At 41.2% G+C, this 19,505-nt stretch overlaps 1 protein-coding gene across 1 annotated transcript in view; it reads right to left on the reverse strand.

The window, feature by feature from the left end:
* The window catches only part of ikbkb (inhibitor of nuclear factor kappa B kinase subunit beta), an 87,998-nt gene that overhangs the window by 43,038 nt on the left and 25,455 nt on the right, over nucleotides 1–19,505 (reverse strand). Inside the window, exons 4-5 of the mRNA XM_039768286.1 lie at nucleotides 6,237–6,354; nucleotides 1,137–1,206 (exon numbers count right to left, since the gene is read on the reverse strand). Coding sequence (XP_039624220.1) covers nucleotides 1,137–1,206; nucleotides 6,237–6,354 — 188 coding nt within the window. The remainder of the gene's footprint in view (nucleotides 1–1,136; nucleotides 1,207–6,236; nucleotides 6,355–19,505) is intronic.

Raw genomic sequence — 19,505 nt, forward strand, 5'->3', positions numbered from 1 at the left:
TAAAATCTACAAGGATAAAAACCAGGTTATGTTTTCTTAGGTGTAAAATCTCAAAAAATAGCCTTGAAATAGACTGCTTCCCTGTTGTGCACAAAATGTTACTGGAAATGTTCCCTTTAAAACTGTATCAGATTAAACAGGTATGTGAATGTTATGTTATTTAAACACATCTAACATTCAATGCTTAATATTATCCAAAAATATTCAAACAGGTCCCACTGGTGAGCTATAAAACAATCTCTAACCTCTGTTAGCAAAAAAAATAAATCTGGTATTATGAACATTTTTCTTCTAGTTCAATGAATTTGGTTAACAATTGTTTCACCTCATCATTGTTGCCAGTACTTTCTAATCCAACAAACTTCCTGTACTCTACTGAAAATTAGTTTGTTTTATGTCAAAAATATAGAAATTTAAAAACGGCATACACAAAATAATACCAAAATATTGCATTTTATCTAATAACAGTTTTCTACTTTTGACACATTGATTTTGCAAATATTTTAGCATTTTTCATCATTATGGGGCTATAACTTTATATTACAGCACAACTGAGCAGAATAAAGCAATAATAAACATGATATTCCAAGGCAGCTACTCTTTAACTTTACTTTTATGAATTAGTGTGGATAGTTTCTTCTCAGCAATGAAAACTGCATCTTCACCAAAGACTCTGAAACTGGGAGTAATTTAAACGGTAAATTGATATAAATTATACAAATGTATGATCAACGTGTTGTTGAAACATATATTCATCCACCAAACTTAACCAAAAGTTCTAGGTCAAAGATGTTGAAATGAGCACTGCCCATGCTTTTGCTTCACTCAGCTTCTTAAACATAAGCTAAGGCACAAAGGTGTATAGAGTTGGTCATAATTTGATGGATGAATCACACAACCACAGCACTAGATTTATTACACAGATTATGTGCATAAGCTTAGCATGAAGGTACTTCAGGTTCAGTAAGCAAAACATAACAACTTATTTGAATAAAAATCATTAGAACCTGTTCAAGAAATATTTATAATGTCTCTTATGTACAATTTGACTGGAGCTTTAAGATTTCAGCCACAGTGGGCAGCGGCTCACTGCATGCTCACAGTAGAAACTTTGTAAAGGAGCTGTGTACCCTTACCGATGTCAGACAGAAGAATAAGGACTGATCCTTCCCGCATTCCACAACAGTTCTCCATCATGTTCAGGTACTATAGTAACAGAAAGAGAGAAAAGAAAGAGGAGACGGTAACATATAAAAATACCTTGGTTTCATAGGGGTCAAACAATAGATTTCCACCAGTAATGCAGGGTTTCATGTGGTGTGTTGTCTTCATGGTTAATATTGGGGACATCTCACCAGGTATGTGAAACACCTCTGGCCACAGCTGGGAGTGATATCCAGATGTCCAAGTGATAAATAAGTATATGCATAAATTGTAAGATAAAGTGTTGGGTTTGTATTCAGAACTCCTCCATGTTTTACATGATTGTTCATATGCTGTAATTTGAAGGGATGAGGAAATTTAAGACATGGCTTAAAACACTGAACCCAAAGGCAAACTACATTTATATTGGAGAGGCACTGATGCTGAGAAGAGGCATGCATACCTTGTATGTAAGGAGGTTGTGTTATGTTAGGATAGGTCATATTTAAAAGTTCATGTAAAATATTAGAAATCAATATTGTCAAAAATATAAATTCTGGAATTGCTCGTCCATGGGAAATAAGCATATATAAAATCATTAATTGACAGAAATTTGCTATAATGCTAAAAATTCTTTATTCATTTTGTCATAATCTTTACCCATTTTGTATAATTTAGGCTTGCAGTGTTTTATTAATAGTAAACATAAAGTAGTTGCATACAACATTTCCGTTATAGCAGTAACAAAAACCATGCTGTATTCTACAGATGGGGATGAATTTACAGTAGCATAATGTGTAAATACACATTATTTACAAAAGTGGGCAGGCTCAAACTGGTGGATGGTGGCCAATTTATGTGGGTAACACTAAGTAAAAGTCAAATTGGAAATGACTCATATTTTAGTAAAGACATTCGGGTTTGAATAAAATGCTTCAAGAATAGAGGTTTGACAGTATTAATGTGTAACGACCCTTCAGTGGAGGCTGAATAAGCAATAATTAACACATTATTAATAAAGCAAGATTAGATGGGAATGATATAGGAATAGTGACTATAATTATGCAGATATAAGTTGGAAGACCCAGCAAATATTCACAGAATTCATAGATAACATCAGTATGTATGGTAAATGCCAACAAGAGAGGTCTATTTACATTTTTGAATCTGTAATAATGAAGATAGAATGCTGAACATAGATGTCATTGAACTCTCAGAATCTTCAAATCATGATATATTTCAGACTGCTTTGGCAGAGCAAATACATTATAATAAATTAAAACTATTAATGTTAGTAAAACACATTTTCAGCAAATTTGTCAATTTCCTAAAAACATAATATCCAACATATTTTATCATTTAAAAGGTTGAGCTAATGAATTGGACTTAAAGATATTCTTCATATATCTTGTAGGATTACTTATTCCCAAAATTTAGAAATAAAGTTGAATCTAAAATCAAATTAATATGTACAAGTAAAGTTAATCCAGTGCTAGCCCTAGAGATTATGAGGGAATAAAAGCAACATTTTAGAAGTAAATTAGAAATACAAAAATGCTCCCAGAGATGAAAGTGGCTTAAATTCAAAGGTCAGTATAACAGAGTCTTTCAGTATTTATCAGTAGGGCCCACTGAATCAATAGGGGATGTGTATTAAGAGTAAAGGGGAAATTAAACCCACAGAAAATCAAAGAATATATTACCATTATTTGCTAAACTTTAAAGAAATCTGATGGACTACATATCGCATATCCAAGAGTGCTCAAGAAAACTAGTAATTATTTACGATAACTAAATAATTTTAAATTGGGATAATTTTTTTAAAAAGAACAGATGTGTTTTCCTATAGTATTAAAAAGAGGTAATTCAATAGCCAAACTTGTATTACAAGAAAATTAAGCAGTTCATTTAAGACAAACACGATGAACTCATCAAGTACAAGTGGATTAGCAAACTGTCAATATGAGTTTCAGACGGCAGAGTTTGTTTTTCACTAACGTACTAGAGATTTATGAAACAGCAACAAAATATTTTGATAGCATAGGTGGTTGTGACATTATTTATCTTTTAAAATACTTTTTTTTTATCAAGTACCTCTGTGATGCCCCATGGGGGACTGAACAGTGGCAAGTGAGGAGAAAACAACGGATTTAAAGTGCAAAGGTCCAATTTTAACATCATAACTGCTAACAGAATCAATCAATCAATCAATCAACATTTATTTATATAGCACATATTCATACAAAAAATGTAGCTCAAAGTGCTTTACAAAATGAATAGAAAAATAGAAGACACAATAAAAAATAAACATATGTCAACATTAATTAACATAGAATAAGTAAGGTCCGATGGCCAGGGTGGACAGAAAAAACAAAACAAAAAAAAAACTCCAAACAGAACGCTGTCAGTTGCTATTACCGGCATGCCCAAAAGACATCCTTTCACTTCATCAACCAATTCGGGGAAAAAATGTTCTGTGACACTTTAATAATTTACTCTACGTATTATAATTCAAGTTGAAAGCTATAGAAAATATTTTTTTTTTTCAGAAAATATACAAAATCAATATCCCTCTACATACATGTTATGTGATACATGTTGATTATGCTAGATAGGTTACAAAAAATGAAATCATGAAAGGCCTCATACCGTGACTTTTACGTAAATATGTAATATATATATATATATATATATATATATATATATTTTTTTGTAAGTGTACAGGTAACAAGAATTAAAACTTTTTTTGATTTTCATTATTTTTACAAATAGACCTGAAGCCTGTGATAAAAGTCAGTAGAAAACCTTGAAAACAAATGACTAATTCTTAAGTCATTCAACAACATAAAATTTTCAAAAATTGCTTTAAACATTTCTTAACCTCAGACTATGCATTGGCAGCCTATGTTACAAATTTGTAGAATTCTGTCAATAATGCAACATCAAAAACATGCTGTGGTATATAAGAGATCTAGGCAAGGGCAAATATGATAGAAATCAAAGTATAATTCTGACTGAATCTTCCAAAGTGACTCATGTCTGCATTTTCTGCCAAAGATGACATCAAATGTCAACTAAAGAGGTGGTTAACACTTAACAAACAAATTTATTTCTTTTTTTATACTTAAAAGTAACTGTATAATTTTGGCCCAGAATGGTATTGCATTGGTTATCACTCCATCATCTGCTGTGTTGATTCTTCAAGTATCTGTAGATTTTACAGAAAGTACCCTGGTTTGCAGCCAGTGGCCCAAATACATGTCTGTTAGGTCAACTTGTGATCAAAAACTGGTTCAGTGTTGAGCACGAGTGAATGTATAAATGGGCACTGCGATGGACTACTGTCCCATCTAGGATCGGTTGCTACCCTGCACCAAGTGCTGTCAGGAGAGACTAAACTGAAATAAGGGGGATTGAGAGTGTCATACTTTGTAAATGTTTATTTTCCCTTCCTCATTGAAGCCTTTTTTGTGTTGATCAAAGGCAAATGATTCCACATTAAACTTTACATCAAAAGTAACAAAACAAGCATAATACTTCAGATAAAAGATTTCCTCATCTTATAAACCCGTTGCTCCCTGTATACATGACAATACACAGTACTTGAACCTGATCTATTGTTTTCCTTGCCAAATACAACTGACATGTTTTTGCTGGCTTTTGCTCTTAATTCACATTGGTGTTGTTTCTTTTTAACATGTCAAACATTTAGTTCCATATCTGCTTGACTGTTTCTCTTGGCCTTCCTTCAATCGCATGTAATCTTTTCTGGGAATTTTTTTATTTTTAAGATAATGTGTCAGTACAGTATATTATTATTATTTTAACAAAAACTTCTTTCTGGTGAAAAATGGTAAGCACAGTCCAGATTACAACCTTTTAAATAGTAAAGTATGAATGGGAACATTTACATTATCTTTTCAGTTACCCACATTTTTATGATGTATACGAGCAAAATAATTTTCTAAAAATTACAGTGCCTTTAAATGTGCTCTTTGTATCTACAATCTTGTGTACAAGATATTCACAATTCATGCACTGTTCAGTTCTAAAATGCTGTGACATAAATCTTGATTAACTGTAATTTCTAAGCAATAGCCACTTACAATTATATAATTGGATGTTCAGGTTCATACAGTGAAATTTGGTACAATATTACAAGACAATTTCTAAATTACAAAAGAAAACTTCCTTCTAAGCATTTACCCGTTATGCTAGAAAATGAATACTCACTGGTAATGAAATTAGTCTGCCACAACTTGATACAGGCAGCTTTGACAATGTAGCAATAAGCTGCCTTAATGTCTCTAAGAATTAGTTGTATGCCATAATCTCTCCCATTTACTAATATTTCTATGAGAATATATTAATCTTTCAATGTCCTACGTGTGATTAATCCAGCTTTAGGATTGTGCGGAGGACAAAGCTCATTTTTTAGAACAAGGTATAATCAGAAGGTAACTTTGAACAAGCTCACATAGAAAGCTGCAATCAGTTTAGCTTTACTGTCCTTCATGAAAGCAAGATAATGTTCATATTTGCATCTATGTAATTAACCATTAAAATTGGTCAACTAAATCTTGCATATACAATTTGACAACCTTTTGTCAAATTCCATGGTTTAATGAGCATGACAGTTTGTGTTTACAATCATTACTTTAAGGTAATTTCTATATATAAAAATACCACAATAAATGTGCATGATATGCATCGCCTTGAAAAGTTACTCAAGAACACAAGAACTTAGGTACTTTAAACTAGAAGGCATTACCAGGCAGGAGAAAGCTGGAATACAGTCGATTACTGCTTTAATTGCAGAGCTCAGAGGCATTTATAATATTATAACTGAAGCCTCTGTCTATTGAAAAGCCCATGATAACCCACATAAAATGACCTCTACAAAGTAATAAAAAGCATTTCCAACTAAAGAAGGTTGGAGTTGTTTATGAGTCTGACTCTTTAACATTGAAAAGCAGAACAGCTGTTACAGATTTAAACACTTCACCATATTATTATGCACAAAAGGGGAAACAAGCTATTTTGATACTCTTTTTTTTGTGTTTCTCTTTTTTTCTTTTTTAATAAATTCTCACCTTTCGTAGATCTCCGCCCTGACAGTACTCCATAGCAAGCAATGGGAGATCATTGGTTGCAAGTTTCTGCATTCCCTCAGGAACCTCTCTAGCAGCTACAACATTGACATGCTTCAACCTACAGAAAAACAAAAAGACCTTTAGTTGGTAGAAAGAAAATGTACAGTCATCCCAAAACCAAGCAGCATAGCCACCTCCAATTAACACTCATAGACTGGTGTTTAGTAACAATTACATATTTTTGTATATGAAAAAAAGTCAAATTGTTAACATTTTTTATAATTTTCAAATTAAACACATACATTAAATCACACTAGCTAGCGTAACGTTATAATATGCCAATTGTGATAATTATAAGATAAAAGATAATTGCTATTGTTCTATTCTGTATCAGTTCAAATTGTAACTAAAGGAGGTAATAAGGCCTTGACCTAAACTGTCAATGTTTGCAGTGGACCATCATTCTGCCTGTAAACTGGCAGGGGGATTATGTGATTGGAGTGTTTGATGAGAAGGCTCAGCAACAGCCACTAAGTGTCTTTCATGTATATGCAGCAGTGATTTAGAGTATTAGAACCCCTTGTGGGGTAGGAGACATGATGATATTTTGGGTAACCATTCCTTGAATTTTCTTTGTTTAAAGTAGAAATAAGTAATCTCTCCGGATGCAATATAAATGCTTGTATTCTGTGATGATGATAATAATAATAAAATAACTAGCAGCACACCACATGCACTTCAGGACAGGTAATCCATCTGAAGCTAAGCATGTTCATGCCTGGCCAGTACTTGGATGGGAGACCATCTTGGAAAAGCTTGACAGACCCTCCAGGAAGTTGCGATGTCGCAATCGCAACTATTAATGCAAATTCAACCAATCCCCACAAATTTTGCGCAGCCTTGCAATTTTGTCCAATCACTGCAGTTTTTCTGCAAATTTAACCACTCACCTTAGCCCCCCTCCCCAGGTTCACTTCCTTGAATCCGAGCCTGCAAGATCTGCTACACAAAAAGATCACATTTGCCATCAAATATTACTGCTATAGTCCGTGCAACTCAATTCCATGAAGTATTACATGAAATTGGCAGTAAACTGTTTAGCACCATGTGCAATATTGTGGTAGAACACAGATGAAAGTCATTGCTCGACAGGCACTTTTCTACTGCAAAACATGTCCAGAGAATGGCTGAAAGGCAAGGACTACAGACACGACAAGTGACCACGACAGAGGCTGTTGCAATAAACACTTTTTAATATATTTATTTCTATTCTTGGAAGGTATACAAGTAAGAATTTCATTGTGCTCTGTATACATGGTAATAAACATGAACATAAACTGAAAACTCAGATGCAGTCTTCTCTCTTTCACACCTCAGCCATATAGAATTAAATCCTGCAGAGAATCACCTCAGTGATTTTAGCATTTGTATCCCGTCCTTTGAATGACCAATAGGTTTGCTATTGAGACAGTTACTGCAGTATCTAGTTTGTTAAGTTTGACTTGATTATATGGGTTGTTATTTGCTTTTAATTAAAATTAATACAAAAAATTAGTACACAGATACCATGTGCATTTTGAAGTGGCTACGATTTTAACGGCAGAAAACATACCTTTCATATTTATGAGGTAATGCTTATGTCAAAAACTGAATTTAATATACAGGTAAAATTCCATTACAACGAATATCTTTGCAATGAAATTTTCATTAAATCGAAGTACTTTTATGGTCCCGAGTCTATAGAAATCTCGTTACAACAAAGTACATTCAGCAGATACTTTCATTATAACGAAGCGCTACCCAAAAGACCTTAAAATGCCTGAATGAATCATCCAAAGAGCAGTTGTTTCTGTGATCGCAGCTCAGTTGTGCACAACGATCCCCAAACAGAAACATTGTTATAAAAAAATTCTTTCTTTGAACTTTCCTCATACTGTTTTTTTGTTTTTTTGCTGTTTTTGTTTTTTTCGGTGGTTTTCAGTGATACCTTTTGCTTATTTCTCATCAACACTTGAAAAACATCTATTGGAATTTAACTCATTGCCACCCTCCTATAGAAACGGCACATACAAAAAAACATAACAGTTTATATTAGAAAAAAAACATACAATTTTTGCAGTTCTCGATTGCGGCAAAAAGAAAAAAGACGTTGCCAGTAATTTCGAATTTTTAACCATCAACACTGTCAACTTTCTTCGAAGACAGAGCAAAAAAAAGAAGAAAAATCTTGGGTTGCAAATGTATGCGAACTGCTGCATTTGAAGACTTCAAAAAAACAGTTTTTATGTGGTTCAGTGATGCTCGTTGAAGAAACATTCTTATTAATACGGCACTCATTCAAGAAAATGTGAGGTTTCTAAACTCTCTTGGGATCTTCCCCAACTAGACAGCATGCCGAAGAGCGTACCGAAGTGCAATCACCGCATCTGTGGAAGACTGTTTATCTGTTGCTCTGCTGCGTCTCTCTACCAAAGCAAACTCGATGGGTGATGCAAGGAACATAGTAAATGCAGGGAACAGGATTACTTGGCCACTAACCTGGTCACAACCCTGTCTGACTGCTGTGTCTCTGTATAGGAGAGTGGCAGATCATGCTACAATAAATAACCCTGCTATTCCTCTTTCAAGCTGAATAACGCTGGTTTTGCTAAAGTACTGAGATTCAGCCTTGTGTTTTGGGGTGTAAGACAGGGACTTATAGCACGAAACCCGATCTTTTAGGATTTCCTTCTGTGGCACCTCACTGCACCGCTGTGAGCCTGCTGTTGCCCTGCCCCAGCAATGGACAAACAATCTTACACAGACGTGGCAATCGCGCTTCAGAATGCACTTCAGTGTGACGTTCCCGTTGGTTGGGGGGGATCCCAAAAGAGTTCAGAAACCTGACAATATGAAGAAGAAGAAAAGGATGATTCGACTTCTGAATGATAACTGTGCTGCCCACAACATGCTTCCGCATTTAGATAATATTCGTGTTGAATTCCTCCCACCCAATTGCACCGCAGTGCTTCAGCTATTGGATTTGGGCATCATTCGCACCCTGAAAGTGTATTATCGCAAGGAAATGCTGAGAAAAATTCTCATCAGCTTAACTTGTTGACATGAGAAGATTAAAATTAACGTGAAAAAAGCTACTGAAATGATTGCAGACGCCTGGACGCAAGTTAAAGAAAGCACTATAGCTACAAATTATGAATCTCATTACAACTAAATATTTTCTAGGTACCTGGAAGTTCGTTGTAACATAAATTTACCTGTATAAGTAACAATAAAATACATGTTTATCAGGACATATTATGTGTCACTGCACAAAAGAAAAATATCAAGTGGCTTCACAAAAACACTTACTTATCATCACATTGCAATTTAAGTCTCTCCTGATGAATGTTGCTTTACCTAATAAATCCCTCAGTCAGAGCTATTCTTAACCCTGTGACTACTCTACATGCTACAGTTTAACAAGAGAGGTACAACAAAAGATTTTCATTTTTTTTGGAAAATCACTTGGTTCATTTCAAGGTTTTCCAGGTTTTCTATGTTTTGTGCTAGACCAGGGGTGCCCAATGCGTTGATCGCGATAGACCGGTAGATCACAAAGGTAGTGCAGGTAGATCGCGTTGCATTAAAAAAAAAAAATCATATATCCTCCCTATGGCATTTCCCACTTGATTGACATACAGGGCGGCCAGTCTGAGATCTTCTTCTAACACACTGGTCATCCCGCACACATGATCAAATGTGTGAGCTACTGCGAAAATCCGGCTGTGATCTAGTTAGTCTTCCAATTTAAGTTGACTAAAGAAGGGATTTAAAAAAAATTTGTTTGGGGAGGGTATGGGCTGAATGTGGAATTGGAAGAGGATTTTTCTTCTCACAATGTCAAAATCGAAGTGCGTTTGTCTGACGTCCGAGGTTCGATCCCCGATGAGGGCAAAACAGGTGTCGCTTCCTCTTTGCATTATTCGACAATTAACTATGCAACATTCTATGATCTGCTTCTCGCAACTGAGAGGGCACCCATGGTGGATGTTTGACAACTTGCAGACCAACCACACGCGTTACCTGGGAGGTAACCACCCATACAATCAGATTGTGATTCACACTTAGAATGCTATGTATGTATGTATGTATTGTGATCTTTGGCCGGCTTGTCATCCTGGCCAATACCCCCAGGCCGCCAGATGGAGCCCTCCCTGTAGTATGGAGGTGCCCCGAAGACCAGCAGGGAGTCATGGACTATGTAGTTTTTATACAAGACCTTGCTGGATACCACAGGGGCAGCAAGTGGGAGCTGCAGGGAGGACCAAAGACTTATTTGTGCCCTATAACCCGGAAGTTCGTCAAAGGAAGAGCAACGGGCTTCCGGGGTGAAGAAAAGAACTTTTACCTGACCCGGAAGTGATACAGGATCACATGGACTGGGATTGGGAACACTTCCGGGTCAGGGAATATAAAAGGACTATGAGAGTTCCCAGACGGCGAGCTGAGCTGGGTGGAAGGGTAGCAACGCGTCTGGGAGTCAGAGGATTGGATTATTGTGTAATTGTGATTGTTTATGAATATAGTGGAGGAGAGGGTGCTTTGTGCACTGTGGCGATTTAATAAAGTCATCATTTGGACTTTTACCTGGTGTCTGGAGTCTTGGGCAGGGGTTCAAGGGAGCGATAGCGCCCCTTATCTATCACAGTATGTGTATACATATATATATATTTTTTTTTTGTCGCGGATGCCAGGGGCGACGACCCGGCCGGGACGCCTTGGAGGACCGGAAGTGGGTGTGCGCCCATCTGGGATCACGTGGGGGCCGCCATCCTGGTTGCTTTGGGGGCCACGGGTCGAGGGCATGGAAGCCCCACCCTGTAGGGGCCCGTGGTCACCGCCAGGAGGCGCCCCAATGCCTTGGGGACTTGTAACCTCAGCACTTCCACCACACCAGGAAGTGCTGGGGGAAAGATTTAAGAGGACACCCGGAGAGCTGCCGGGAGAACAGCCGGCACTTCCGCCACACTGGGGCGTGGCCAACGAAGGTGTGTCGGGAATCACCTGGAGCTCATCTGGGAGGATATAAAAGGGTCCGTCTCCCTTCATTCAGGGCTGAAGTCGGGTGGAGGAAGGACAAGGCACAAGAGGTGTGTGGAGGCGGCCCGAAGAAAGGCATTGTGAGGCCAGGACTGTGTATTGTGGTTTGTTTGTGTCTAAGTGACACTGGACTTTTGTAAATATTGTATATAATAAACGTGTGGTGGTGATTAAGAACATGTCCGCCTGTCTGTGTCCGGGTCGGCTCCACAATATATATATATATATATATATTGTCAGGGATGCCAGGGGCCATGACCCGGCCGGGCGCCAGGAGGGACGGAAAAGGGTCAGAGCCCTGCCTGGATCACGTGGGGTTCGCCTTCCGGGTTGCTTTGGGGGCCACGGGTCAAGGGCATGGAAGCCTTTCCCTGTAGGGGCCCGTGGTCACCGCCAGGAGGCGCCCAATGCCTTGGGGACTTGTTTCCCCAGCACTCCTGCCACACCAGGAAGTGCTGGGGGGAAGATTTATGACGGCGCCGGAGAGCAGCGGGAGGACAGCCGGCACTTCCGCCACACTTGGGCGTGGCCAGAAGAGGATTGCCGGGAACACCTGGGGCTCATCCGGGTCCTCTATAAAAGGGGCCGTCTCCCTTCATTCGAGGCTGGAGTCGGGTGGAAGCAGGACGAAGCTCAGGAGGAGAGTGGAGGCGGCCCGAAGACAAGGCATTGTGGCCAGGACTGTTTGGGGTTTGTTTTGTGCACTGAACTGGGTCTTTGTGACCATTATTTGGGGGTCTTTGTGACCATAGTTTGTAAAATACTGTAAATAAACGTGTGGTGGTTTGTTTTAAACAAGATGTCCGCCTGTCTGTGCCCGGGTGGCGTTCACATCTGGCGTAGTCGGCAGGATGCTCCGCCTGTTTCAAGGCGGAGACCTGATAAAAAAAATATTGTTGTGGACGGCCCGGCGCAGCAGGGGACCCCACCCACTTTACCGCGGGGGCTGCGTGCACACAGCACCGCGGGTAAAGGAACCCCACGGACCGCCAGGGTCCGCAGGAGGGCCGTTATTCCCTGATGCGGGAGGGCGGCGTGCCTACAATGAGTGCAGCGGTCTCCAGCGAGCGCCCGTTGCTGGAAGCGTCCGGGGCGGCATGGCGTCAAGAAAGGCCACGCCGAGGAGGTGTCCTCGGTTTGGCGAGTCGGGAGGTGAGTTCCCTGCCTAGCGGCAGCGGCCCATGGGGGCGGGCGTGTTTTCTTTGTTGCAGACAGGGCTTCCGGATCCACGTCAGTGGCAGGCGCATGCCGGTCTGCGGGGCTCCGGCAGCACAGCGGCAGCCGCGAGGGCTGGAGGAGGAGACGCTGCAGCTCAAAAGGTGCCGGCAACAACAAGGCTGCCGGCAAGCACGTCGCCGCCGCAGAAGGAGAGCCAAGATGGCCGCGGACCAGAAGTCCCTCCCCCTGACAGGCACGCGATTGGGCGGTGTGTCTTGTGGGCCCGCCGATGACTGCAGAGAGGCGGGACCAAGGAATGTCCATCACGGGCAGGGGAGACCGATTGGGCGGAGGAGAAGGCCCACAGGAAGTGGCGGCGTTGGAGGCTGACAGACAGGTAGGCTCGCGTCGGTTAACTTCCTGTCTTTGCCGGCTGCTCTGGCGGAGCTGGGCGTCCCTTCAGCCCGTGGAGCAGCGTGTATTACAGATGCTACGTGCCCTCCGGGCTGAGGTGCTGGATCTGGAGAGGAAGGCGCGGCGCTGAAAGCGTTCGATCAACAGCGGACGGGTAGCGGCGCTGGAATCTCCAGCCGGAGAGGTCGGCGGAGACGGTGAGTACAGCCGACTCCGTACAGCATGCAGGAGGGTCTGTTGAAAAAGGCTGTGATGTTAACGATCAGTTCCGAGTAAGCAGCCCTCCGACAGGAGGTCGGCGCGCCGCGGGCTGTATCTTGTGAGGGGAGTCGAGGGCGCTGAATGACACGGGCTGCTAAGTGCCCGGGTCCTAAGCGCCCTCCGCCCGAGTGGCTGCGGTCTTCGCCGCACTATAGGGGCGCAGAGCGGGACAGAGCGCCTTTTATTCCATAAGGAGTCTCAAACCGTCATGGCGTCCCAGAGTGAGCGGAGGAATAAAGGGCTGGGTGCCGATTCCTCCGATATGAAGGGGCGCAGGCGGGACAGGGGCTCGCGTTGGTTATCTGAGTCGCACACCGTCAAAGGCGTCCAAAGTGAAGGGAGGATTAAGCGGCTGGGTGCCTCCTCCAACACGGTGAGGCAGCGTTGCTGGGTGCACGCTGCACGGCTGGCCACCCTCTGGAGCGGCAGAGGGAATCCCTGAGGGAATCCCCTCTGGGCGGCGGAGAGGCGCGAAGCGGTGCCGGCGGCTCCATCATCGAGAGGGACATGGAGGCGCGGAGAGGATGCCGATCAGGCAAGTGCGGGGTGTTTGGAGGGAGGCGCTGCCCGTGCATGCACGAGCTGGGTGCTGGCAGCGGTTCTGCCCCTGTATTCTCTTTTGTAGGGGCGGACCCAGGCGAGCTGAAGGAACCTCTTCGTGGTGGAACAGCCCTCTGATGTCGGGCCGTCTGCGGAATGATCTCTCTGCTGGTGCGCAGGTGCGCTCACAGCTGGAGGAGCCTACGGGGAGCAGTGGCTGGAACAAAGGCGTGGAGGTCCGGAGGGTGCCGATCGAGGAGGCCCGGGTGCGGTAAAGGGGAGCACAACCTGTGCGAGGCACAGGGATGCACCATGGGTTGGTGCTCAGATTGTGTCTCCGCCCCTGTCCCTGCTAGGAGTGCGGGGCCGGACCCCGGCTATCCTCGAGTGGGACCCGTTTGGGCTCTGCTGCCCTCAGCGGGGCGGGTGCTCTTACCCACGAGAGGTCTTCGCTGGCTGTGGGGCACTGTCAGGGATGCCAGGGGCCATGACCCGCCGGGGCGCCAGGAGGGACGGAAAGGGTCAGAGCCCTGCCTGGATCACGTGGGGCGCCTTCCGGGTTGCTTTGGGGCCACGGGTCAGGGCATGGAAGCCCTTCCCTGTAGGGGCCCGTGGTCACCGCCAGGAGGCGCCCCAATGCCTTGGGACTTGTTTCCCCAGCACTCCTGCCACACCAGGAAGTGCTGGGGAAGATTATGCGGCGCCTGGAGAGCAGCGGGAGGACAGCCGGCACTTCCGCCACACTTGGGCGTGGCCAGAAGAGGATTGCCGGGAACACCTGGGGCTCATCCGGGTCCTCTATAAAGGGGCCGTCTCCTTCATTCGAGGCTGGAGTCGGGTGGAAGCAGGACAAGCTCAGGAGGAGAGTGGAGGCCCGAAGACAAGGCATTGTGGCCAGGACTGTTTGGGGTTTGTTTTGTGCACTGAACTGCGTCTTTGTGACCATTATTTGGGGGTCTTTGTGACCATAGTTTGTAAAATACTGTAAATAAACGTGTGGTGGTTTGTTTTAAACAAGATGTCCGCCTGTCTGTGCCCGGGTGGCGTTCACAATATATATATATATATATATATATATATACAGTGATCCCTCGCTATATCGCGCTTCGACTTTCGGGGCTTCACTCTATCGCGGATTTTATATGTAAGCATATCTAAATATATATCACGGATTTTTCGCTGGTTCGCGGATTTCTGCGGACAATGGGTCTTTTAATTTATGGATTTATGGTACATGCTTCCTCAGTTGCTTTGCCCAGTTGATTTCATACAAGGGACGCTATTGCAAGATGGCTGAGAAGCTACCCAATCAGAGTACGTATTACATATTAAATAAAACTCCTCAATGATATACGGTATGTTTCCCATGCTGGAAATTGAAATAGAAAACCCCTACTGAGAATGTCTGGGCTCCCAACATAAAATGCCTGTCCTGTCTTTAAATCCAGAGCCCTGGCACTGTAATGAAGCTGTATTGCTGAACAATCCTCGGCAATATTAACTATACTTAAATTTCAAACCATGTTCATATAATGATTGCATTTCAAAAATGTACAAGTTTTTGAAAGAATTAATAATATTGATTTCCATGTACTATATTGCCCAACCTTTCCATGTAAATGAAAACAAAAGGAACAAAATGCTATAAAAAACATAACACATCTATTTTCCTCAGTAAAGTTGATATCATTAATTAAACTATTAGTTTTATTGGCAGAGAGGGAGCAAATTGTACCATTTGCAACATGCTTCTAAGATGAGGCATGGGCAGGTTGCCCAGATGCTAACAGAAACCTCAGAAAAACTTATGGTAACACATGATTTTTATTATTTTATGTTTACAGGAAAAGTCACAGATTCAGCTGTCTAGCAGCTCATCTAACAAAATAAACGTGAAAAGACAATGTCATATATTGTAACATACTAAACCAGCAAGAAAATATTTCTTGGGTTCTCAAAAACTTTCTAAAAATATAAGACACAACTAGCTTGGCAACTAAATCTGAATGTTGCTAATCTGCATTTAACACTAGAATTACCAGAGCCTACGAGAAAACTCGTAAATCCGACACACCTTAAATCTGTTCGTACCTCTCCGCTAGCGTCTTTTGTCCTGTAAATGTGCCGATTAAGACAAGCAGCCGGCTATTCCATCCCCCACCGTCGCAGAACGTTCACTAAGTTTTCCCAGCTTATGCCTTGTTTGATTATCTGGGAGTGAGCGAACTGCTGGAGTTTTAGAGTGGAAATAATAGATTGTTATTTAGAACACATGCATTTTATGTGTGTTCCGTTTCCACAGTAATCTGTGTAAACACATTGTTAAAACAGAAACTTTTTCATATGTTAGTAATAAATGTTACAAAATGTAGGCACAAACTATAGAATGTGTGAAGCCTGAAGTCCAAAGATCAAATAAACACTTTCACAAAAGGTTCAAGAACGATACAACAGCTTCCACGGCGTAGCGGTAAGATTTGCTGACTTGTAATTAAGAGGCCACCAGTTCGATTCCCACTGCCTCCTATATTTGCCATTTTCAGTAGTGCGCTGCTCTTATTGTTAATATTATACAGTACACACATACATTTGGTTTGCGTCTGTAGCAGACTGTGTACATTTATAGTACTGTACTTGAAAAAGTTACTTTTTTTTTCACTTTTATTCTCTCACGATCACGATACATACTACCGCCCTAGGGATCTGACACTGTTAGTTTTTATTTGAAACTGGGAATAACTGGAGATGTGAGTAGTGTTTTGAGGCAATGGAACTGTATATTCTCTGATCTGGAGGGATAAAAGCTGACACACAAACCCTGGTGAATCTGCCTTCTTCGTATCTCACCGTCACTTTATTTTTTTTTATTCAGTTTTATTTAGTGTTCCTGCTCACACAGAATTAGTATGCACCTTATTGTGTATAATGTCAAAAAAACAAAAAAAACACAGACATAGGTATATGTGACATTTTGAAGAAATCATTTTATGACCTGAATAGTACCAATCACAAAACGTTATTGCACTATTGCAATATTATTTGAAAACAAACAGCGTCAGATCAGGTGTGAATTTATGCTGGCGCTGATACTTAAGAGTCAGATCAGGAGAGGCAGGCAGGGAGGCAGGCTATGTTAGAGCGTGATCATCATTGAGAGAGTAAAACTGAAAAACTTTTACAAGTACCATAAATCTATACCCAATGCCCCATATATTTGTCTCTTTCATTTTTTTCTCAGTGCTGCAAGAACCGTCTTTCCTACAGTATGACATGTGTACCTGTTGCACTGCATGCCCAACCTACCTGGAAAGTGGTCTCTCTTTGGACTGCCTTTCCCGAGGTTCCTTCCATTTTTTTCCTACTGGAGTTTTTTTTGGAGTTGTTCCTTGTCTTCTTAGAGAGTCAAAGCTGGGGGGCTGTCAAGAGGCAGGGCCTGTTAAAGCCCTTTGCGGCACTCCTTGTGTGATTTTGGGCTATATAAAAATAAATTGTATTGTATTGTATTGTAATGAGGGTTCTCATGGAGCACAAACGCGAATATTGGCAGAGTTTCTTTAGAGCCTTTTTTCGATTTTAGTAAAGTGTCTTACTCAGTTGATTGAGCTGCTCTGTGGGACGTCCTGAGACTTTGTGGGATTCCCCCAAAGTTGCTGAATATCACGGCCGGCCTGTAAACCGGTACTGTGAGCGCTATGCAGAATGGTGGCAGAACCTCTGCATTTTTCCCAGTTGATTCTGGGGTTTGCCAGGGGTGTGTTCTTGCTCCTACTCTGTTCATTGCTTGCATGGACTGGGTTTGGGCAAGGTCGTGGGGCATCTATTGGTGAAGAAAGATTCACTGATCTTGACTTTGCTGACGATGCTGTGTTCTTCGTGGAGTCAATGGAGGCTCTGAATGGGGCTCTCAAGAGACTGAGTGAGGAGTCCAAGTTTCTTGGCTTGTGAGTATCCTGGATAAAAACTAATATCCAGGCCTTCAATGACCTCTTGGGCACAGCCATCAGCAGTGTGTCTGTCTGTGGAGGGAGTGTCTTCCTTGCCGAGAAGTTTACTTACCTCGGTAGCGACATTCATGTTTCTGGTGACTCTACCTATTAAGTCGGTCAGATTGCCATGAGAACCAATAGTGCCTGTGCCAGTTGATAAAGTACAAAATTGTAAATGATTTCTGTACAATAAAGTAAACTTTCAGACGTGTGCAGTATTCTTAAATGTAAAACATGTCTTTAAATAGATAATTTTATGGCATCTATAAAAAAAAACATAGAAATAAAAAAATTTGGTCAGACATTATGTTCCACATCACAATAATATATGTGCACCAGACAATCTTACCACTTCCTGTTCTACAACCCCACCTATCCTGGCAGTCAAAAGAAACAAAGAAAGAAACAGAAGCAAAATGTGTCAACTTAGCTCAGGAGTAAGCAGCAGATGGGGTGGTAATTTTAGCATCAGTTTGCTGAACTTGGTCAAAAACAGCTACCAGCTACATATATCTGACAGTGGCATAGGGATTGTGTGGGTAATCATCACACATATTTTCCAAGAAACATGCATGATGCCTGTGTAGGCTGTGGGCGAGACAGCTAGCCATTCTGGAAAATTGCATAAGCTAATGTCCAACAGTGGAATCTCCTGTGGGTACTTGCTCTGCTGCCAGCTTTAAAAATACATTTGATATTTTATTTCTAACTTGGTTGACTCTTCAACTGTCCCAAAATTGTTTAGTATAGCTCTCCCACAAGATGAGGCAAAAAGCTAAATTTCCAAAGCCATTTAGTAAACACATAAATGGCTTCAGTCTACTTTATGTCTAGTTCTCCTGCATTATGATAGAAATTCTACAGATTCAGAAGGAGTGGATCTACAATAGTTCAGATGGTACATGTTCGGAACAAATGCAAAAAATCGTGAGCAGTCTCCCCTAGACTTTCTTGTATACTCAAATATGGGGATGGATATTTGAGGAGTAAATCACAAGACAATGATTATATTTTTATATTATGTACATTAAAGAACCATCAACAATAAATCAAATCAAATTAGTAATATACTGAACAATTACTACAAAAGTAAAGCTGAATAAATTGGACTCTGCAGCTGTATAAATAAAAAAGTACCACTTCGGGTTAGCAGAAATAGCATAAGTTGATTGAAATCTACGTTTTGTACCTAATACTTGTATGCAAAATTTGGTTGACCTAACTGAAAGTATACTCAAGTTATCGTGTTCACATACACACACACACACAGACAGACACGTGGACATAATTCAAAAAATTGTATTTTTGGACTCAGGGAGGTCTAAAACATTGAGATTCATCAAAATCTTGAGGTCAAATTTTTGGACAATTTATAGAACAGAAAGTAAAAAAGACAGCAATGAGAGCAAATTCACTAATACCAAGAAACAGACACTTAACCATTTATGAAAATAAACTACATTTTACTTTCATTTGATCCTCTAATTCTTTTCTCTAGCATTCTGAACTGTCATTCCTACTCTAGCATTTCACCACCATGTTTTCATGTGTATTGGTGGTTTGTTTGTCCATCCAGAAACAACTTCTGCTTTTTCAATTAGATATTCTTCATTGTTTCAGTTCTATTTCAGCATTCCGCTACGTTTTTTGTGTATCTTGGTAGTCCATCTGTCCAACGAGAAACACCTTCTGTTATTTTCAATTAGACATTCTTTATTGTTTCACAATTGACGATTCAGAAAAATCATCTTGCTACCAATGTTTCACCAAATGTACTTCTCATATTCTCCTCCTTCATCTGCAAGACAGCCATCATAGGGCCATACTTCCT

This window comes from Polypterus senegalus, chromosome 11, assembly GCF_016835505.1.
Source record: "Polypterus senegalus isolate Bchr_013 chromosome 11, ASM1683550v1, whole genome shotgun sequence".
Taxonomy (NCBI): Eukaryota; Metazoa; Chordata; class Cladistia; order Polypteriformes; family Polypteridae; genus Polypterus; species Polypterus senegalus.